Genomic DNA, 23,658 nt, shown 5'->3' on the forward strand with positions numbered 1-23,658 from the left:
ACAGGTGCTGATTCCATGAAGGCAGACGGCGCCAAGCTTGGGAGACGCCCACACCCCATTCATTCACTTACAGGCTCCCAGGAGTCCATTCAACAACAGGCACTGTGGGGACAAAACTAATTTAACATTCGACTAAATTTATTGAGTCAATAAACGCCTGCTGACTCGGTAATCTGTGCACGGACAGTCAACCGCTCATTAGGCACGTAACTAAATAATCACACAGAGGAGAAGAGAAAACAGGCAACACTGAAATACATAGTGTCGATAATCACATGAAAAAGTCGACTTAAAAGAACTAAAACCAGCATCCAACGGGTTATTGCAGCACATTTTTACCTCCGCAAGATGGTTACCTTTTCACCCATGTCCATTTATTTGTGTTTAAGCAGAATTGAGCAAAAAATACAGAACATATTACCATGAATCTTGGTGGAACATGAGGTATAATACATTTTGGTGTTGATCCAGATCAGGGGGCAAATCCAGGAATTTCTTTAATGCCAACAAATACCACATGTACAGTATGTTGCTTTAAAAAATGGTCATATGCCATCTCCTGTATACAAACCTCTGAGACGTCTGTCGAGTCGCTTCTGCTTCTTCTTGATGCAAATGAAGCTGTGTGTTGTCCGACAGTGAAACCACATAGGAGCCCCACTGCCTGACTCGCGCCTCTGACTGGATGTTCTATGATCTACTCTTTACTTAATGAGGTGCCATGTACAGTTTATATAAAAGGTATGACCTTATTAAACTGTGAGTGAAAGGGTGAAGTGATAGCTGGAGGAAGATAAATGGCAAGGCTGTAAGGAAAACCCATTTAGCCGGTTACATCCGTGGGACAAGACGCCGTCATTCTGATTGTTCAAAGATGTACTACTGACATTTGGGGCTCTATGCAAATGGTGCTATAGAATATAATAGATTTTTATTTTTATTTAAAACGGATTCATTTTTATTAAAGTGGTTTGAAACAACACGTGTCAGAGAAATCCCCCATATTCATTCATGTGTAGATATTTCACATTTATTAGAAACAGATTTTACACTGAAATCAGTTGAAACAAACAAAATGATGATTTCTAGTGCATCTGGGTTCTTTTAAATCATACAAACCCCAAAATATATATATTCATGGATCCACGATCAAAACTAGAACGTTGCTATAAATGTAGAAGGTATGAGATTACTTCTCTGAGAGCCAGGCTGCTTTTTAAATCAGCTTTCCAGAGTCCGCTCCAAGCTTCCCGATCCCCGCTCTTGTTATTCCTTTCCTTTAACTCGATTTCTGACAGCCAATTCAATTAGGCTGGATATGTGTGGGTGTAAAAAAAAAGGCAACATGACAAAGTCTGAAGATGGATGGCAACCTTTGCTTCACCATTAAAATCACAATTGCGTCGTATTGAAGCTCAATACATTGGCGTATTACCGGCGGCGGCAAAATGAACACAGCTTGGACTCCAGCGACAACAGGGTCATAACTAATCAACTCCTGCATTTCAGTTGTTGTTTTCTGCACGCCAGATTTTCACGTGTTAAAGACCACATTTGGTAGTGTAAAAAGTAGGACTGTCGAAAAAATTATGATAAAAGTCAAAAAATAAAGCTTTAGGAAGAGTGAGAATATTGAAATTCCGTGTTTCATTTCCGGAAGGTAAGGCGCGGTGACTCATCGGCCACCTGACCTTAACGGCAGTCTGTGGGGACATGATGTCTGGCAGAGCGCCGGTCGGACTCATCGGGTGCCAGGGAGGGGGCTGACCTGTTGGTAGATGAAGGAGTAGAGGCTGACGTCAGGGCGCCGGCCGAGGCAGCTCTTGCACACTGAGCTGTTGTACTGCCCCAGGAGATCGTACACCTCCCCTGTGACGGAGACAAGGACACTGTATGTTGTCTCCATAGTGAACCGATATGAACGCAAGGAAACTGTGAACAACATTGTTTTCTTACCATCAATAATTAACCATATCCTTTGGTAATGACTTTATATCATTTACAAATAAAATCAAAACTGAGGTACAACTCAAAAATACAAAATTACAAAGGATAGATAAATAATGAATGTTCATATAAGAAAGGTATGAACACAGCTGCATATAAACAAGAAGCAGACAGGATGGTTGTTTGCCTCACCGACACTGATGTTCTGCTCAGTGAGGAAACAGTGCATGTTGTGGACATCTGTCATGAGCTGGCTGTCACCGAAGGTGAAATAGGCAACATCTCGGCCCGCCTCAGCAGCTGCCAGCATCTGGAGCAGAGCTGCAGGAAAAGAGAACTGCGTTAAACCTCGACAGCGAGAGTGACACAAGAGCTGTTTCAATGGAGTAGAAGGATTGGTCTTTACTGCGTTGAAACATGGTTTATATTTCCCTCAGTCAAGTTTAAAGAGTCATTCAGTAGCTGACGGATGCTACAATTAAGAGTGAGTGGCACTAGTCTGTGCAGTAAAAGGTAAATACTTGAGGGAATAGGTCTCACCCCCACTGAGAACTCTCGATTAGTTACAAAGAGAAGCCAGGTCTGGCCCCAGAGAGCTGTGAATATTTTAAGAGACTGGAAATACGTCTGCTGATTAATAAAGGTTGGGACAGTGGCAAGTTAATGAGAAAAACTGAGTCAACATATTCAGAAAAGGGGGCTAAGCTGAATGCGTCCGCACTTCAGCAGTTTGCATCCCCTGTTTCTGTTACAGCCACTTTCTTCATAACGTATCTGACAATTAAAAAATAGGTGGACTACGTGAGGCCACAGGAACTACACCCAGGAGGAAAACTGCATCTGCATCATGATAGCTCTTCCCAGGAGGGGTGTCATTAAGCAGACAGTAGGTGATGGTGCCTATGGAGGGCTGTACCTTGCTCCACCTAATTAACAAATACGCAGGATGTATGTATAAGTCAAGCGGAAAGGAAGAAGCGGCGCTGCCACTGCAAACGGTTAGTGTAAACTCTCCTTAGGCTCCCTGCTCAGTGACAGTGATACAAGGCTGAGACAAAGTGCTGTAACAGACTGATGGACTCCAGCAGCCGATCAATTTCACTATTAATGAAACATATTAACGTTGTCATTTGATCAATAAAAGGAAGGCGACGAACAGGCTTTAAGTAAAAGGATGCGTTCCCGGGAGACAAATGGATTGGCCACACCAGGCTGCTGGAGCCTTTCAATCTGAAATGTATTCGGTTATAACCAGGAAGAGAGTCCGCGTAGACTGCTAAAGAGAACCTCTCAAGACCCGGTGACGGAAGTGTTGCGTCAGAGCTTTTACCTTTCAGACGTGTGTCACCTCCAAAAACGCCACAGCCCCAGTTCCCCGTTGCCACTGCGGCGAGGTTTTGGCTTTTTTCCTCAGGGCGAGCAAAGCCACAGTAGGCCTAAATGATGACAGAGTAAAAGGATGTAAAGGAAGCAGATTAGGAAATGTAAATATGAAGAAAAACATAATTTGATAAGATAGGACAAGTGTAGACACAGTGTAGATAATATCAAGGACATAAAAACACTGTGGCTGAAATCCTTCATTATTTTCCAAATGGAAAAGTGAGCAGTATATTTAAGATCTATGAATGTTTAATATTTAGTATCACACAGAAAGAAGTGGGCATGTTAAAGTATATTTTGTTGTTCATTTGAGAGAATTTTTGAGGGTTTAAAATTTGAATAAAATAAACCTCACGCACACAGTAGTAAATGGAGAGTGATTTTGGACATGGACAGGGTTTTCATGGGGTGACAATAAAAAAAGAAAGCCAGAATCAGCCCTGATGAGCCTCAGGATCACCCCACTGTTCCAGATCACTGGTACGTTTCATACGAGCCCGGCCTGCAGAACAGAGCGTCTACATAACATCACATGTAAATGGAATATATAAAAAGCCAGTAAGAAAGTAATTCCATTCGCCTGCAGGCCTGTGCTTGACATATCATTTGCTGAATGAACACACAGGTTGATGGGCCTGATATAAACATGCTTTTTTTTTACATTTTGTCATTTGGCAACTTCACACCTCTTCTTTCACTGGTGTGAAATCGGCGTGGGTTTTACATATTAAAAATTGCACATTATGGACAAATCCATTTGTATGACCGGGAGCCTTTCACATGGCATGTCGAGTGGGTTATCACACATGTCAAATAATGGATGTGTTAAATAAAAGATCTCTAAGGGCTCAGGACATTAGTTTTCACATTGGCGATGAGGTAAATTGTGAAAATGAATTGTACGGGCCCATCCTCCCGCTGACCAGTCATAAATTCCTCCCGTGAAAGGGCAGACATGACAGTTGGCTAAACAACGTTTGAAAAAAGCGATTGATCTTCATGTTGGTGCATTCCTCACACCCCTGTCAGAGTTGTCAAACTCCTCCATGCTTTCTGACGGCAGACTTGACAACATTAACATCTTGATTTTCCATTACAAATGAGCAGCTCTGACTGGGAGACAGCACATGTGGAGGGATTCCTATGTTTAAAAAATCGGTTCTGTTAATCCAATAATTGTGATTAATCGTTCCGGGGTCAATTACGTTCATTGATATTCATTCTGGGGACTAATGAATAAAATGAAGCTTATTCTCCACATATATGACAATCTATCAGTCTGTATTACAAGCATACGACACATCTATAACTCAGATGTTTACTTTGAGAAACGTAACCATCAGTCAATGTCTCAGCTGACATTTTGTGATGAGACCGTTTTCGGATTATCAGCTAAATGGATTCACACTGAAATCGTTAAATCTCTGCAAACTAACCATGAAGTGAAATCACAAATAAATTATAAATGTGACAATACTGCAGCCTGATGCTGTTAAAGAAACAAGACTATGGGGCATTAATGTGTGACATCAAAGAGAGGTGGTAGATTGCCCCCCCCCCCCCCACACACTTCCACTGCCATGAATTATACAAACTTCATTTGTCTACAAATTAAAAAAAAAATTTGCTTAGTGCAGACATTGCCATTCAGCTACAAGAACCAGTGAGCTGGCATATGTTGGTCAGGCGTCTTCTATCTACAGCCTGATATAAAACCAATGAGCAAGAGTGCAGAGTAAAGAAATTCACAGAAACACAAGAAAGAAACAAACAATAAAAAAATAATAAATCACACGGAAATCAGATTCAAAGAAAAAAAAATAAAAACTTACCTTATTGAGTTCTCGGTCGATTTTCTCTGGTCTAAACTGTTCCCGAAAGTTCCTGAAATGCAGCGCATCAATGGCGACGATCTCTGTGCATCTTCTCTGCCAGTCATCTCTGAAACAAAGCACGTTTCATGTAAAAAAACAACAACTGCGCTTTAGTCAAATAGGGCGACAATTTCTCAAAGCTGCACACCCTTATAAGAAATAAGAAGCTGTACAAATAAAACCAGACAAGCATTAAAAAGCATGCTTTGGTACATTGACATAATATTGGTACAATTCACATACTCATAATGACAATGCTAACATGCTGAGGTTTAACAGGTTTCTGTGTTTATCATCTTAATGTACTTAGATAGGATGCTACCATTTTTTTTATCAGAATTGAACAATAAGTAAATGTCATTAGTTAACTGGTATTTGCTCCTAACAGTAAAAGTCAGAAGGTTGTATTCTCTGGGGACCATGAATGACTATCCAATAGTTGCAGAGCTGCTTGGACTAAACTGTTGGACTGTCGGGGTGGTTCAAATATTTATAGGGAAGGTGTTAAACATATAAGTGAGCTATAATTTAAGCCTTTCAAGTTCCATAAATACCTTGGAGTTGTGTCTTGATGGCTGCCGGCACATTTGTAGGTCTGAGAGTAGCCTGTGTATTTGCTGTACTGCTGTGTACCTGGTAATAACAAACAGGGACATTGATCACGCACCACTGCAAAACATTAACATATTAATCTTAATTATAAACATGGTCAGAATTAAAGAGCAAAGCTGAAATGGCAGGTATGGTTACATTGCATTAACAGGCACATAAAATTCACTTTAGCTATTTTAATTATGCTAAATGAAACAGTGGTTGAAGGAAAATGACAAAAGGATTTCAATTGTGGTGTAATTAATGCAAATCAATATGTTTAGATTGGACAGAGATTAATACATTCTAATATGACTGTCATTGATATATTATTAGTGGTAGAAATGTTGTGCTAGAAAGACTCTGTGCTGCATAACATTGTCTTAAATGTACACTTACACCAAACAGAGAGAAAGGGAATTATCTAAAATGGCTGACCCTGTGAAAATTCAACAATAAAAAATTGATTTAAAAAAAGCATTGGAATAAAAATTGTCCGTGGTATTTCTGCTGTCTGTGATTGGACGAAACAGGAGCAGCTGTCTTCTGGCAAAGCGGAAGGTCAAGTTATTGCCCCCCTTAAAAACGACATGAGAGGCAGCGACTGACTACCAGCCCGAAGGGGGGGACACTCACCACCATTAAAAAAGGGGAGCAGGAGGTGGGGGAGGCAACAACATAGTCAAACAAATGAGGCCACAAATTAACTTCCCAGTCATTAGCGCTCATTAGTACCTGGCTGTCAAGAGCACTCCCTGAGCTGCTTCACGCTGCACAGTGAATAAACCAAGGGATTAATAGTGTGGTGTTGGTCAGCAGGTATCCGGAGATACACTTGGGGGGGGGAGGGAATCTACACAGCGCACTCCACTTGACAGGATTTCACTGATAATCAGCCTCCCTTCATTTCTTTTTTTAAGTGAAAAGCTAAATTGCCGCCTGAATACGACACAGAAGTACCTCATCTAGTTCACCACTTAAACAGAACACAATGGGCTCTAAATCATACTACATCACGGTGATCATTAAACTAACATGCAGGGACAAATCCAGTATTGCTTTATTTTACAGCTCAGTATCATTGATTCTGGATTTTGAAGTGCGTGACATGAAAAGACACAATGAGAGAGTATGCTTAAGACAGAAAATACTGCAACAAGAGCATAAGCTGCAAAACACTAAATATGGCAAAAATAGGCATCAACTCGGGTTGGTTGATGTCTACTGTATTGGTATATGAGGATGTGTAGAATGCAAAGACTACATAAAGATGGATGACGTCCTTCTACCTCCTCCCTCCACTCAGAAATTAAGCCGAATGATAGTAAATACGAATGGTGCCATCTTGGGCCGATGACGTCATTTGGAGTCTGGGCCGGGGGGGAATCACGGTGCTTGGCTCAACTGTCAGACATGAACCATTGACCCAACCTCAATTTCAACTTGCACCCACATGGGCATCTACTAGCACATTAATACATACATACATACATACATACATGAGTATGAACGCTCTTATGCTATTAGCATAATACAGTATATGGACTAAAAAACACTTACTTACTTACTTACTTTATGTATAAAACATTATAGTGATGTTAGAAGTTAGAAATGAGAATGGAAAGCGTTTCAGGTTCACAGTGAGATAACCCTGCCACCCTAAAACCAGAGCATTAACCGTGCATACACCTGACCTTTACTGGTTCTCCAAAAATATCAAACTCTATAATCAACCTTATTTGCACTTGAAAGGAACAACCTTCAGGAACAACATTAATTATGCTTTTGATTTTTTTTATGCAACCCATTTGCTATTTGCATATCATTTGTGGATGGAAGCAGATAAATCTTGGCCAGTGAAAGATGTGTCTAGTTATTATAAGTTATTTATAAGAAACAAAAAGGGGTTGCACAAAAATCCATGGGTATAATTCACAATGTTCCTAAAGGTTGTTTCATTCATGTGTAAATTCATCAGAACAAATACACCTCAAATTTGTAGTGGACCAGAAACTTTAAAAAGGTCAGAATCGCCTCTCATCACTTGGTAAAACTGAGCAACTCCAGTTCTGCATGTAAAGAAATTAAGAGAACAGCAGGGTTCCTTCACTTTTGTTAAAACATCAAATTCAAGTAGTCTTCAAGGACTTTCAAAGCCCAATCCCTCATATTCCAGGGCTCAACTCAGCTAAGTTTGAGATACAGACTAAGACTATTTGGTCGGTAACACAAAGCAAGGTTTTGTGCAGTGTCAAGAAATAATGTCCCTACATCACTATCTCCTTGTGTTAAGCCTTTCTGGTCGTAACTGCCATCAATGAATCACACGACCTACCCTTGATACTATTTATACTTTTGACCACCCCCGACAGCGGCCAGATAACAAGCAATCAAGGAAAATTCAATTAGGCCTGGGCACTTTTGCAAATTTCAGTGCAGGGGTAAGATCCATTAGCTTCCCTTACTGTATGGCCATGTGGTAAATCATACTCCCCTGTGATATATTTTGGCACAGCAAGCAAAGACTTGGACTTTTACAACGGGGCACAGGAGATACAGGCAGGGTTTAATAAAGATGATGGAATGGAAGAGTCCATTAGTGGAGCAGGTCCTGGGCAGGTCTTCCAGCTATAATTAATTCTGGGCCCCAGTAATAACGTTAAGTGGCGCAAGTGGAGGCGAGGGGGAGATGGCCGCCAAGGAGTCTGAAGGTGACTCCGGCAAAGCGGGAAGTGCTACAGCAGTATGATTGGTGATCGGGAGGGCGGAGGCTCTGTTGCCTCATTTCTTGTTCTGATCCAACCCACTCGTTATGCAACCAAAAGGTATCTTATCTCTTTATGGGTGAAGGGTGTTTGAGGCTGGTTCCAGTTGTGGAATAGAACATAGCATAATAATGTATCAGGGACCTGGGGATAGAAAAGGATGCAATGAAATCAGCAGACAAAGACATAGCCAAAGAAAACCGTTGAAAGGTAGAGTTGGTTAATTGTTTCGGAAAATTTAATTTGGACCGAATGAAATGATTGGCTGGCGTACTCGTCAGCCACTAACCGACCAGCCTGCCTGCTCACACGTTGCCAGTGCTCTCACTGCACATGACCGCAGTCTTCAGCCGAGGACACATATACCGCTGAATCAGAGACGATCATCAGTAGTTAGCTAGCAAGTCAAGGACAAGTCGGCTTAGCAGTTGTAAGGCAGTGTGCTTTGATGGTACGGGCGACGTGAGGAGGTGGTATGAATCGACTGCATATTTTCATAGTGTAGCTACATCATTGGACTCACTAGCTTTTCCAGGATTACCAACCCAACCTTTAAAACTGTATTAACCATTTTTTGGGACACTTGAAGTCAGCAGAAACAAGCTGCAAACAAAATCTATCACACATTTATTTAATTATGTGTGATATTTATGAAGGGTTTACTTTGTATATTTAAACAGAAGTCATGATTTTTTGCAACGAGCTATAAAATCCATACATTACTGGTTTACATTATTATTATTATTATTATTAAACTAAATATGAATATTGGATTTGACAAATGGACTTGTTTGGTCCTCTTGCTTCTTTATATAACCCAATCAAGCAGTCACAATAAATATAGACAAACAGTGTTGAATTGAAAAAAATAAACCAGACAGGCACCATCAGCCTCCTGCTGGGACTCCCCAGGGCTCTTGTTGCTGGGTCCTGTCCTAATCTTGTTGAAGCACTCAAAACTTAATGGACAGTCAGTTGGAATTACTCAACAGAAAGACCCAACAGAGCAATCAGGGAAGCCCACTCTCAAACTCCCGACTGAAGCAGCCAATCAAAAAGAAAAACAAGCGACAAGAACAGACACAGAAAACAGAAAAATATATCCTTTAGTGTCTTTCTGAGCCAGGATGGGGTAAACTGAGCGTCTGTGATGTGTACTCCATGCTGTGTGTGACAAGAAACACTCAACACTCCCTGTGATTCTCCTGTCAAAATTATAGGTCAAGCATCAGAAAAGTGAACCTGAGGCAGTATTGATCGTATCAGGATCAACAGACTAAAAATCATGAATAATTGAAGTGTGGAATTCCTTCGGTGCAGAAATGATGGTTTATCAAGCGGGGGGGGGGGGGGGGGGGGGGGATTTTTGATCACTGACCTGTGATGATCAAACATTCATTGTGGTCCAGGGCTTCAGTGAAGAGGCGAGAAACAATGAGCTCGGGATTGATCAGAAAACGGATTTCCTCTTGAACCAGACCAGAACTGGTGACGCCTCCTCCAACAAACTGATTGGCAAAATCCACCTGAAAATTAAAACAGACGAATGACAGTAAACCCGATGGAACAGCCATGCATTTGAAACATCTACTGATACTTTATCACATGCATTTTTGCAATGCAACAGCAAACAACATAATCCAGGTGAAATTTACTTGAGGTTTTTCTTTGACAATGAAATATATTGCTTCCCTTTTGGACATCAGGATGAAAACACCTTGTGAAAGGGTCTCGGCCCTTTTTCTTTTATTTGTGACTGAGTCCCAGACAAGCTGATTGGGAAGGTGGCCTGAGGTGCTCGCATTACTCAGACATCTGCCCCCCATGCCAAAATGAGTTCCACTCAGGGGCAGCACTTCAGTGTGTTGCTGCCAGTAGCAAATATCAAAACAAGAGTGCAAGCCCACAATCCAAAGTAAACATCTCTCTCCAGTCATAACACGCTCCTGAAGTGACTGCTGACTGATGCCTGTGATATGTTGTGCTGCTTGCGTTCTTTCAGGTCTGTGCACAGATCTATGGGTGACACGGATTTACACGTTTATTTTGGTCTGTTTATGATTCAAAGGAAACTACGCATCTCATCGTTTCAGCTCAGGCACGTACGTGACGACTCATTGTTTTAGTCAGAAAGCAGCCACGTGGAACATACATGTAATCCAAATTCAGGACTGACAGTTGTTGCTCACTGGCGTGTAGAAGAGCGCAGACCAACCCCATCGCAACCCCAGGAAGACGCTGCAAATGGGCGAGCGGCATTGTGAGAGCAGATCTCCCAAAACTGGTCACTCAACTCCGGGACAGCCGGCAAGCCTCCAAAGTCTGCTTTGACAGGCTGTCAGCACCCCCTCACCACCCCACCCCACCCCACCCCACCCCAGCAGAGCATCCATCAATCCAGGCCACAGTGTGCCCCGGAGCTGGTCATGTGTGCACATCAACTGTCAGCTTGTGGCAACTGGAGGCAGACAAAAGGTGAAAAGGCAAAGCGGGCCGTCCTGACAGTGCACAGGAAGCGCGGCCGACACATTGAGCGGAGGAGGCTCAGAGGCCTCGACCCCAGTCCCAGCGCACACTCCCTCAAAGGCCTTTTCAGCAGTAGTAAGCAATCTGGGTGAAAGGCTCCAGAATGAGGTGGCTCAGTGACTGACTACAACAGAGGCAGGGGAGAATGGGAACCAAATGCAGGCAGGGAGGAGTATTTCTCCAACTAAGAGCTCCGACAAGCAAAACAATAGGACTCTGCAAATTACAGCAATTTATCATGATCAAGATATTCCCTATGCGTCTTACCTGAAGCATTCCATGACCATCATCCTCGATGGTTCCCTCACATGTAATGTGGAGCTTTGTGAGGTGAGTCTGTGAGCTGAAACAAAGATGAGATGATGGATCTTTAATTGCTTCCAACTAGTCTACTGGATTCAGCCAGCTGGGAGATACAATTAACAAACTACACTTCCTATAATAACTTTAATGTTTGAGGTTTACTAACAGTATCAATATACTACACCTTTCCCATTGTGGGGGTTTATCCAAACTTTGTCGTGTGAATGTTACAAGTCCAAGAGGCTCTTAAAAGAAAAAAAACATAAAAGATTAGAGATCTTTATTGCGATAATTGAAATTACTCATGAAAAATTAAATCCAAACACCTACTTTGCTCAGTGACACTTGTGAAATAGCACATCAGGGTTTTCAGCTTCTCAATCTTCTTTGAAGAGGATCCTTCAAACAGTCTGCAGATAAAGAGAAATTATGGGTTTCATTAAATCCTTGTTGGAATTTGATATTATCCTTCTTTCATGATAATGAAAGCATAGTTTTAAGGCACGAAGGTTATACCTGGCAACTCGTACAATCAAAAAGCTACAGCCAAGACCTGGAAATATGACTCTCTGAACAACCAGTACCATAGAGGCACAGGACCTCCACTTTGGCCATGTGAGTTCAGTCATGCTTGAAATCCAACTCAAACAACTGGATATAAATTAGTTCATCCCTCACTCAGCTTCTCTTTCAGTCACTAGCCGATTATGTAGGCGCTCCTTCACTGTTACGACAATGGAGTTGCCCCAGGCTTGCCATCACCGAGTCACACTCATGTGCCACATCACAGCACTCACATAAAAAAGGAGCAGAGAGGGTAACAGGGCTCCCTCCTTGGGGATACATTAAGAAGCCCTGTGTCCCTTTTAAGCAACAGAGTCCTCAGGAGGCAAAAGGTCAGTCCCCCTGAAAAGTAAAACACAAACGCACACATAAAAGCTGCTGGTAGTCGGGTTTGAATGCACTTTCAGAATTTAGACCAACATCTCCCCCTCGAGCAAATTCTAGAAAGAGCCTCACCGCCAGCCCACAATAAAGAGTAAGTAATTTCATGTGAGTGAAACAATGATAAAAAGCATGATGCACCGAGGGCCCTGCAGGGGCAGAGAAACCCTATTCATCGAAGTCAACTCCTGCATTCATTTTTCTTTTTGTCAATGTGGCCCCTACAGACAATTATACGTTGTGTAGTCCTCAGGGCAAACTGCCTTTGACATAAGCTGGCCACTATGTGAGGGGAGGCTTTTAGGAACAAGTCACATCATGGTCTTTGGGGAATACAGAATTAATACACAATATTATATAACATCAATATACCCCCACAGATGGGCCGAAAGTAATGATGTAACTCTAGAGAAGACTTTGAATGACAGAGCCGAAGAACAAAGAGGCAAAAAAACTGACGATTTTTCAGTTTTATCTCAATGGAAATAAGAAATCTGCATTGAGATAAAAGAACATCTGCAGATAAAAGTTTGTTTTTGTCCTTTACCGAGAGCGTCTGTAGGAAATAATGAAGAATAGAGAAGAAAAGTGTGAATGTAATAAAAAAGGAAATAAATTAATAGAAAGTTTCAAAGCATTTAATATCTGCTGCACGGGAAATTGGTGATTCGGGACGAGAGTTACAGTCAGGCTGAAAAAGACGACACTGGCTTTCCCTTCACATCACAGCAAAACCTTTATGTGAATGAAATACTGATGCGATTGAACTCTGTCACAGTCCTCTGCAAAAAACAGCCAATGGCCTTCTCCGTTGTCGTAAGCAGCCATCTGAGTCAATGTTAATCTAATTCCTTCCTCCATTTAGGTAATTACACTATGATGCCAACAGAGATGGGGGACATGGCGGAGAGGTGATCTGCAGACTGATTTGGCATTACAGCACATAGACAATCTCCACAGTGGAAGTTTGCCGGGAAGAAAAAAAGAACGCCCTTCCGCCGCCCTGTTTGTCGTCCTTGACCGTTTTAAAAGGAAGAGATTTGCCTGTGAACTGCATGTGTAGAGAAAGAATGAAAAACAAATACTGAATGTAAAATATATCCAAATGTATCTGTATGTGAGGAGGCTGGGATGGTGACCTTATAGTTAAAGGACTGGAAATCTCAGCTTTGATCTTAACAATGGATATAATGAAATTTACCTGCTCATTTTGACCTTTTCTCAATAGGCTGTGCAAAACAATGCATCCTTCTTTGAGACAGAATGCACAGCTTTGGTTAATAATCTGTTCTGTAAACAATAATGTGCAACTGCAATTGCGTTAATTGGTACTGGCAAGTAGAGCAGGTTAAAGGAAAGGTCTTCACTGTGCATAATATAATGATTACACCATGAAAAAGGTCAGTGGCTTTTAAAAAATGCTCCGATGTGTAGTGGGTGATGTGGTTTATCTTTTTTAAATCTTTCAGATAGTGTTTGCTCATTTGTAATTGTAACAAAGTACAATGTAAATATTGCGTGCACTAACCTCCAGCCACGAGAAATAATTTTAAAAAAAACATACAGTAGTGCCCCCTCATGGAAATGAAGCTCGTTGTCACAGAAGTATCTTTTTAGATTATGTAACTTTAAGCCTCATGAGTCAGCATCACATCCCAACTTTACCTGACAAAGTTGATGTCTGGGTAGTGGCAGTACTCGGTCTTTCTAGAGTTGCGTCGCGGGAACGTGCAGAAGAAGGCGTTGGCGAGCAGACATGCCACCTGCTCCTGAGACATCGTGATGGAGTGGGTCATGCCTCTCTTGAGGAGGGGTATCGGCTGGAGGAGGAACAGAGGTACAACTGAGGAAGGTCAAAACCATTTGATTTGTCAATTTGTCCAATGAGACGTTGAAGTACGCTGCGTAAACGCGCTAATTCTGTACCACTCTGCGCTTCTTGAATCAGTCATCATAATCACAATCAAGGTCTGTTGCCGCACACATGTGATCCATGCTCCCTAAAAAGGTTATGGGTTTAAAAATGAACAATGCATCTTAATAAAGAATTCTGTAAAGAGAATAGAATGAGCATGCTGCCTTAAGACCATAGAACAAGGAGAATATATGGTTTGGCTGTAAGTGGTCAAAATGTCAAAAGTGTCCAAAAGGGCACAGATGTGAGAATCCTTTCAATTTTTTTTAACATTAATGTATTTATTTATCTCTTTACCTTAAAAAAAAGACCTTTTTTATTTTATTTTTTACAATCAATGGAATTATTAATATATGGATTTCTGGCAAGCTAAACGCTTGTATTCTGCTATATGCGTAGATTTGTGTTTAAATTTGACAGTGTACAACACAATTTGACACTTTCATCCATACATAATTTTTCAACTGTTTACTTGGGAAATATGTTCACTTGTGTGTGGGCCACTTCGGGTGTTAATTGATCAAATTAAAATGAGTAACACACAGATGCTAAAATTAGATGATTAGCTGTTTGGCTAAATGAACATACAGGAACCTTTCTAATGAGACTTTTTCAGCTCAGTCTTCGTGCCAAAAAAACAGATGGACGAAAGCACATTAAACATCTGATAAATGACCATCAATAGCCACGTGCCTTGACCTCACCCGTTTTACTACCATTTCAGGAGCGTATTTGTCATGTTGCGACCTTTGGGGTTAACCTGCTGCGGTGATCTACTATGTCACAGACCAGCGAGTTGGTGTCCATTGGTTAGTGATGGCTGTTACCTTGGTGCAGAGCTCAGATGCTCTCAGTGCTAATTGCACCATGTCTGGCAGCAGGGAGTCAAACAGATGTTCAGCAGCGTCGGGCTTCAGGACCTTGGAGAGAGCAAGAGATCTGTTTGTTGTTTTGCCACAAAACTCAGCTGTGACATTATTAGCTGTTTGGCCTGAGAAGTTGGAGATGGACGGATACAATTTACTGCTATCAAAAATGTTGAGATCTTATCTAACATTATACAGAAAAATAAGTTTTAATGAAATATAAGAAATGTATAATGTTAGAGGCCAATACCCTGTACAAAAAATGGGTAAAATTAAACTGAACAAATGAAAAACAGATGTAAACTATTACCTCAGAATATTGGACCATTTAAAGGGAAACGTGAAAGCTATGGCTTCGTATTTCAAAAAACAAACATCAGCCTTTAGTTGGACAGTTCATTTATAATAATATCCCAGAACCAAATATTAAAATACCAACCATCCATGACTCCACAACACTTCCCAAGTACAAAAACATATCTTAGACAATATACTACAGTACCTATATTTACACCCATGTTGGCTAAATGTCAGAATGATCAATCACAAAGCAATTTCATCAAGGTTGCAGGACGACGCCGGCTGATTAAACAGTCTTCGTGAACAGATGCAAACGACTAAGGATTGGTATAGAAAGGACAGTGTGTTCCCAGGATAAGGAGCCTTGGCTGGTGATTTAGCCCAGGACATTTATATTAAAGGCAAAGGAAGCCTGACTAAACACTGTCATAAGTAATGACCTGGTTGACATCATAAACTGCTCCTATGGGCGTAATAAATGAAGGCGGCTGACAGGGCGAGACGGTGGATATAGCTGAAGTAGTAGAAGTCGGCCTCTTTAAATCAGCTGAAGACAGTGCATCAAATCAACTGATCTGACTCTCTGTATGACATGATACAGGTCTGTACATCACACCAAACTGACAAAGTAATCAAGCAAGATGTGGGGGTGTGGGCAGTGAGAAACCAAAGCGCCCCTATAGATTTAACACAACCGCCTCAAGCTCCTGTTCCTTCTCCCCACAGGTCCCATGCAATAAACCAATCTGATTCACTGCATCCATGGACGTGTACAAAATAAAAATTGTTGCGAGCTCGTAACCATAAATACAGAACTGGTTTGGCTGAAGAAAGAGACATGAACAAAAAGTGAGGCTGTCCGTCAACGACTTTTCAGATATTCATAAGGTGCGAGTGCTCAGATGAATATTCGATGAAGGTGCCCAGCCCGTCACTCTATGCCATTCATGTCTAGTTTTCTCTGACACTCAAAATCTTCCTGCTACAGTGACTCCAATCGAGCATCTCTGGGGGGGAGGTAACAAAGTGAAAAATGGGGGACAGAACGTTGCATTGTGTCCCATTTTACAAACATGCAAGATCCTGTTATTAAAATGAAGCGTGTTAACAATCGTATTCAGTGGGCTACACGAGCAAATTTCTATCACTGCATTACCAATGCTAATCATGTAGCTTGGTCGGTACTGTCTCTTCTGCGTTTCAGTCCACTAAAACACAGGTTCATTACTCAGTTGAGCTGTGAATAAATTCTGTAATGGACAGAGGCAATAAACTATCTTGAGTACGAGGAAGTGTGTGTTTCAATAATATATTGTATAAATGAAGCAAATGTATTTCGTGTGAGCAACAATGACAGATTGCTGACTCCTAAAAGTTACCTGCAAGTATCTAACATAAAACACAAATCGACAAAACAGTGTGCAAACAAATGTTCACACTACATTTCTGTGACACCTTACATTTAACTATTTCTATATGGTAGTGGAGATTTTTGCAGTCTGACAAAAATCAAATTTTGCCATATCCAGTTGACCTGACACAACCCAACTTTAACATCAGAACTTGGCCTATGGCTAAAAGCCTCTTAACATGTTCAGATGGTATCTCATGTAACTTCCACTCTAATATGATTTATGGCATACACATGGCACACAATTGATTCAAAAGCGCAAAGTAAAGCATTCTCTGGGAAATAATGCAAGCCATTTTCATTTCTGACAAGTTACTAAATGTGACCTTTTGGAAAAAGATTAAATTATTTCTCGAGACTCTCACTTTGCCTCTGAAGGGCGGCAACATTCTCCCGCACAAAACCCATTAATGCTCCGGTGCAAAAATGACAGAAACACATTTGACATACTAGCATTACATGTACTTTTTTTTCCTGAAACGCAAGATATGAGGAAATCTAGATGATGCCATTCAGCACATGCATGGATTTAGTTTCCTTACTATCAGGAAACTAAAGCCTATTATTTGTTCAGTCTTACAGGCTCAGGGTTTCTTATATCAAACAATCATGTCACGACATGGCCCATCTCTCCAAATAGAATATTCCCATCCCCTTCATGAGCCAGACAATAGTACAGCCCTCCCTGATTCTCTACACAGGATGATGCGGAGTGCATCAAGACAACCGATGATGGATGGCCTCCAAATGAGACTGGAGAAGACACTGACAACTCTGAGCAATGACCAATGAACTAACACTGCTCTGGCCATCATGATGCCATTCAGGCCTATTTTCCCCCTTGCCCAGTGGAGAAAATGACTTGGCAGAGGACAAAAAAACACCTTTAAAATACTACCTTTGAATCTGAGCCTCAGCGCTCCAAACAAACCATGTCCAGGCAGTACAAGAATATAAAACATATGCATATGAATCCCATTCAATTAACTGTGATGAACTCTTGTGAATGTATTCTCGATTGCTACAAAAACAAAGGGCAAGTGGTGACTAATTTCTGCACATGGAGCTATGAAGATTTCTATCGATACAGTACCGCTTCACAATGGCACTTAAATACTGTTTATATTAAGTTAAAACTAATCTGGTGTCAAATGAGGCGTCTTTAACCAACTGAATACCTTGTCACGACTAATTACCGAGCCATCTGCACTTTCTTTGACCCCATCTCCCTGGGAAGCCCCGACACTGATGCCGGGCAGTTAAGAGTGATAATTGGACGGCTGATCACACGTGCAACACGTGTTCCCATCTGTGTTTACTAGGAAAATGCAATTTTTGGAACCAAGAGAGAGTTCATTCACTTCTGAGGTCCTGTAAAGATCAGTAATCAGAATATAGATGTATACACCTTACCTTAGTGCAGTACAGATTTAAAGCTGTGAAGTCCCATTTCTTGGCGATAGAAGAACTGTATTTCAATATTGCATTCTGTAACAAATGAAAGCAACATTTGTCTAAATTAACATTTAAGTTAGGATTACTTAATGTGTTTTAAAACAAAACTCAAGAGACCTTAGTGTGCCTCACATTTTCTGGGCTCATGGTGCCATCTTGTGGCATAAATTGGTAACAACAATAGTGCACGGGACATGAAGTGAAAAATATATACAGGTGATCAACTTGCCTTGAAATCAAGTGGACTTGTGAATTTCTTGTTTAAAGATTCCTTGATCAGCTCCCACCGACTCTTATTCTGATGTTCTTGCGTTTCCTGTGGTAGCAAAACTTTTGTAAGGTCTCTGCTGGGTGAATTCAGTTCAGCTTAGAAGATGCAAAGAATAACAACAATGTTTTGCTGCTGTGTCTCATAATTGCAGTGACTTCATGCATTCATTAAGTGCAGTGCGCCAACATCTCTGAACGGTCAGTTGTTGCCCACTGTGTTTCATTCATGCGCATGTAGATGTGAGATATTATGGATAAGCACCATCACTTAAGGAATCTCTTAACAGTATTACTTAAAGTGATATTTGGACACTTTCCTAAATAATGTATAATATGTGTAAGTAAAAGCAGTTAAGTCTTGAACCATTACCTCATCTTGTATAGGAAACAGATTACTGCTGGAACAGGGCATCTTGGCATGGATGAAGTCCCAGGTATCCTTAAACATACCAGGATATGGAACAGGAACTTTACCAGAGTGAAGAAGGTCTGTCTGTCAAAGGGAGAGGATTTGAAAAAAAATGTATAAATACATGTAATATTTATATCAGTTATATTGATAATAAAATATGAGAAATCCTCATCATAATATTGAAGATAATGCTGCTGATGTTAAAACATTTGTTTTGAAGGTTTATTAATTATATTGATAGTCCTAATGAAGAAATATCATTTCAATATACAAACTTTTCAGAAAGTCTAAAAACTCCTACACTTTCAGAAACCGGAAAAACATTGTGGTGACCAATGTAACACTGTGTGTTTCTCTGATATAACCACCTCAAGTACTGTGAATAATATAAAAAACAAAGAGGAGCTCAAACCCTTATCATCACAGTGTGATGGTCAGGAACATTCCTCAGTGGGGGAAGCGGACTGCCACATTCAGGCATCCTCTTTAGCTCACTGATTGGCGTCCCCAGCCATTTAACATCAGGCTTTCCATCAGCAGATGTCGATTCTTTGTCTCCATCTTGTTTCCTTGGAGACTTATCTGGTTGGCCCTTTCTCCCAAGTAGACGTCGTGATGAGGTCCCCGAGAAGAAATCTGTAATTTTGGTTTTGTGTCTGACGGAGGTTTCTGAGCTTGCTGAGCACGTTTCCAATTCTTCTGTTTCTGATCCTCCATCATTGCAGGACAGCGTGTGGATAAGCCCACTCCCTGCTGAATCCTGGGAAGCAGGTGACACCTGACTGTGTTCCTCCAGGTCTTGTACTGTCAAGAGTTGAGTTTCTTCATCCATGTTAAATTCTGTGGGTAATTCAGCATTTTGGCAATCCAGAGACTGAGCTGAGGTACTTTCAAAGCCGCCATCATCTGTACTTCCCACATCATCTTGGGTTTGCCACACTTCAGGTGTATCTGACTCTTTCCTGGGCTTAACGAGCCAGTGTTCTAGAGTATTGATGAACTTCTGTTGCTGTCTGGGGCCCATTCTTTGATGAGAAGTGTTTTTCTGTGTTTTTTCATCATCTACGGACTCGTTATCTTGCCTCTTCCTACACAAAGATTGACCTGAATAAAACAGAAGAAAATCGAGCAATCTAAAGATCAATTTAAGCTGAACCAGGTTGGCACGATAATATAAATCCACCACATAATATTTGTTGCAAGTCGACTTTTCTCTATTGCAGTATGCACAGGACCCAAGGTTGAGTAAGGAAGCCAGATAGATAAAAAGTGGTTGAAGGTACAAAATATCTCTGCAAGAGGACACCGACATTTCTGGAGGTTTGGCGCGATGAGCCAAGGTCTAGGGTTTTTATTATAGTTTATAATAATACAAATTATAATACTCTGATGGCAATGCATCTGCTAAATTGTTAACTTCCTGTACGGCTTATGAGCTTGTAGTCTCAGTGGGAGAATAAGTCATCGTGCGTCTCCAGAAAAAAACTCAAATCCTTCATCCTGCAATATCTCCTTCACAATGAGTAGCATAGAAACGTGTTACTCACCTCGGGGACCGGATGATGGAGACACTGGTGCATTGGTTCCGACCTTGAGCCTCTTTGCCAGAGGTTCAAAGTCAGTCATTCTGGAGGAAAAACAAAGACACACATATAGGACGTCCATGATATTCTGAGTCACAGCTGCGTTTTCAGCAAAATGCAAATCCTCTCCATGATCACTTACTCACAATAGAACTTGAGCGGACACCACCAGTGAGGCGTTTGTCCAGACTGGTCTTTTGGGAAATCCTTTATTTAATAACTGGGCAAATCTCGAGATATGAAAAGCAGCCATGCATGACGGTATTGACTTATTTAAAGAAAGCAAATACCGGTTTTTCCATGTTGCTAAACGGCGATGGACCAAATAACCGCTCATGTATTTTAAGATAAGTGATAATAACCACCGAAAGGCAACCACAGCTTACTAGCTTACATGCTAACTAGCTTTTTGCCAACACTTCGTTATCGAAACAACTGAAAACAACCTAGCTCGTACTGGCGCTTAAGTAAACACTGTATAGTGACAGCTTCCTGCTAGCATTAGCTTCAGAGTACACCGTGAGAATGTTTGTTGTCGTTGGTTTTCTTCTTCTGGTGCTTATCGGCGGTTGGCAAACCAGCTCATAGGCGCATTACCGCCACCTTCTGGACTGGAGTGTGGAGTAGTAGATTAGCAGCAAACAAAACTAAACAAAACTTATTGTATTTATTTGTATTATTCTCTTTAGTCCTGTTTCTCTTAAGTAGTTCATTAGAAGATTATGTTTATTCATTTATGTCTTTCCAAATGTTATATTTAGCTTTTGGTCTTTTGATCCTGATATTAATTCCTCTTTTTTGTTCGTTATATTTGTTACACTCTATCAATACATGAGTGACAGTTTCCGGTTGTTTCCACACTGTAAAACCTAACAGTACATCTTACTAAATGAAGTAAGTTACAATAACTCAATTCTCAAAAAACGTTGAGGCCACTAATTATCAATAATTTAACATAACTCAAAAGTAAATTATTGAAGTAATAACTTAGTTATTTTGAGTGCGCTTAAATTCGTAGATTATTTTAAGTACTGGTGACATAATTCAATTTGTTTCATTGACTCGTTTTCTTTAAGTTGATTTTATACTATTACAAAAAATGCAATTCCCATGGGCTGCTATTTTCCTATGTCTTAGGATTTTAAATTGTATTTTTGTTTTTTTTTTATAAATCATCATATTGTGGATAAGTATGCATCCAGATCATCTTTAATAATCCTCCAAAGTGGAACCTAAGTGAGGATGTTAATTACATTACGTACAAGCAGGTATTTTTAACAACTTGATTGACAGAAAATGAATTGCCAACTAATATGATACGTGATTCATTGTGTAGCATATGTACATTTGAAAGTATAAATGACAATTGTTTCATAAATTCAGCTTCTCAACTATGAGAATATATTGTTTTATTTTCCTTGTCTTATAAATCTTTTAATATTTTGGAGTGTTGAAGGATGGGGCGATTACATCACTGTGCGGTCAACTTCTGTTTGTGATTTCTAAACGATTTTCCAGCCCAAATCATTATCGTATTTTATAGACCATATTTCCTGCGTGTCACGGCTGCGGGTTCCTAGTATTTCCTCGAATAAAAGCACGGATCTATACGCAAGAAAACGTCAAGACTCTACGTTATGAGTCCGTGCATCTTCCGCTCCTGCAACAATAAAACCTTATTAAAATAAATGAATCGATTCAGTCAACAGAAACGCGAGAGTGCTTTTACTCTGAAGCGGGCACAGGAAGAAGTGAGTGCTTTAACCTGATGACCTGGCGCTGAGGTAAAGCGGATCTACGGCCAATTTACACCAGTAACGCAGACAGCGTCAGATATTTAGAAAAGCTATTTGAGCTTTTACAGACTCATTCAACTTTCTACGTCAACTTCACGTAAGTCTGCTCACAACCGGTAACCTGCCGTTCACCTGCTGTCGCACACGGTACCAAGGGGGACGGAGGGCGGAACCGGTTCGAACCGGTCAGCACCAGGTTTGCACTCGGCACCGGAGTGATGGAAAAGATCGGCGCGAAGAGTTTTTTGCTGGACAAACTTCACTGCTGACCGAGAACCCCGCGGCGATACTTCTTCCACGCAAGGTAACGTTGTTCCTTTATTGCTTGGTTTTTTAAATATACAAGAACAATGTCTGACCGCTGAAACTTGCTAATGAGTTTGGTAAACGGCGCTAGCTTGAAGCGCGCCCAATTCCCGCTTCTGAAAAACGTTCAAAAGTTAACGGTCAAACGTCGTGTAGCTAAAGTTGGCAGTTGTTGAGTTAACATTAGTAAGTTTGTGAAAGTGTTCGGTCAAGCTCCAGTTATAGTTCGCTAAGTTCGGTAACGTTACGGTAATAACTGTTCAACTATTTTAAAAGCACAGAATGAGAAAGAGAATGGCGGTGGAAACATGTTAGCTTGGCATGGTGCTTTCAGGCTCCACCCTGTTAACGGTCATTGTGGAAAAGTGGCAGTTGTGTGAAGACTACAACCAAAATCAAAGTTTCTGCCGAGTTCTACTGCCTAAAGGTCAGTTGTTTTAAGGAGAGCAAACCATGTGGAAATGTAAATTGTGTGATTTTTCTACTGCCCTACAAATACAGTTATTGAGACATTACAGACTGTATCATGGCCAGTATTCCACAATTTCACCTTTACCATGCCTGTATAACAACTGTTTGTGTACATTTAGTACTTTTAATTCACTAAAGGTACATTTGTCAAGAACACATTCAGAGAAAAAAGTGGTAGGTGAAGACAGTATTCAGAGGGCATTTCATTGCCCTGTGTGTGATTTTAAGCAACCATTTGTTGAGAGGGACATGTTTATACACCTAAGGGGGCATTTAAGACGGAAAGAAATAGTGCCATGTCCTTTCAGGGCCTGCAAGTTTAAAACAAATGTTTACTCCACATATAATGCCCACAAATGCAGAGAACACCAACATGTGTCAGACTACAATGTAGAAGTTGTGGTGTCATTGTTCTGTATTTCTTGAACATGGTTATCATGCAGATCTTTGGTTCTCATCTCAAAACTACCAGAGACTGCATCTGACATTTGCAATTCTGTCTGGGTGGCAAGACAAAACCTGCAGAAATATGTAGACCT

General features: G+C 40.8%; 1 protein-coding gene and 1 long non-coding RNA gene across 2 annotated transcripts; one reads left to right on the forward strand and one right to left on the reverse strand.

The window, feature by feature from the left end:
- Positions 1–859: 859 nt before the first annotated feature.
- On the reverse strand, positions 860–21,088 carry LOC117752913 (poly(ADP-ribose) glycohydrolase). The gene is given in 18 exon segments (XM_034570645.1): positions 860–1,761; positions 1,763–1,869; positions 2,140–2,268; positions 3,278–3,383; positions 5,163–5,271; positions 5,759–5,837; positions 9,939–10,086; positions 11,354–11,429; positions 11,574–11,634; positions 11,720–11,799; positions 14,000–14,154; positions 15,077–15,169; positions 18,240–18,314; positions 18,511–18,597; positions 18,922–19,044; positions 19,376–20,067; positions 20,511–20,590; positions 20,693–21,088. Coding segments are annotated over 18 exon segments (2,460 nt in total). The 5' UTR covers positions 20,884–21,088; the 3' UTR covers positions 860–1,692.
- LOC117752914 lies at positions 3,234–23,518 on the forward strand. Its single transcript, XR_004612163.1, has 3 exons — positions 3,234–3,247; positions 21,308–21,313; positions 23,096–23,518. It is a non-coding gene; the product is annotated as an uncharacterized LOC117752914 (long non-coding RNA).
- Positions 23,519–23,658: the final 140 nt, after the last annotated feature.

Source organism: Hippoglossus hippoglossus, chromosome 19 (assembly GCF_009819705.1).
Source record: "Hippoglossus hippoglossus isolate fHipHip1 chromosome 19, fHipHip1.pri, whole genome shotgun sequence".
In the NCBI taxonomy this organism is placed as follows: Eukaryota; Metazoa; Chordata; class Actinopteri; order Pleuronectiformes; family Pleuronectidae; genus Hippoglossus; species Hippoglossus hippoglossus.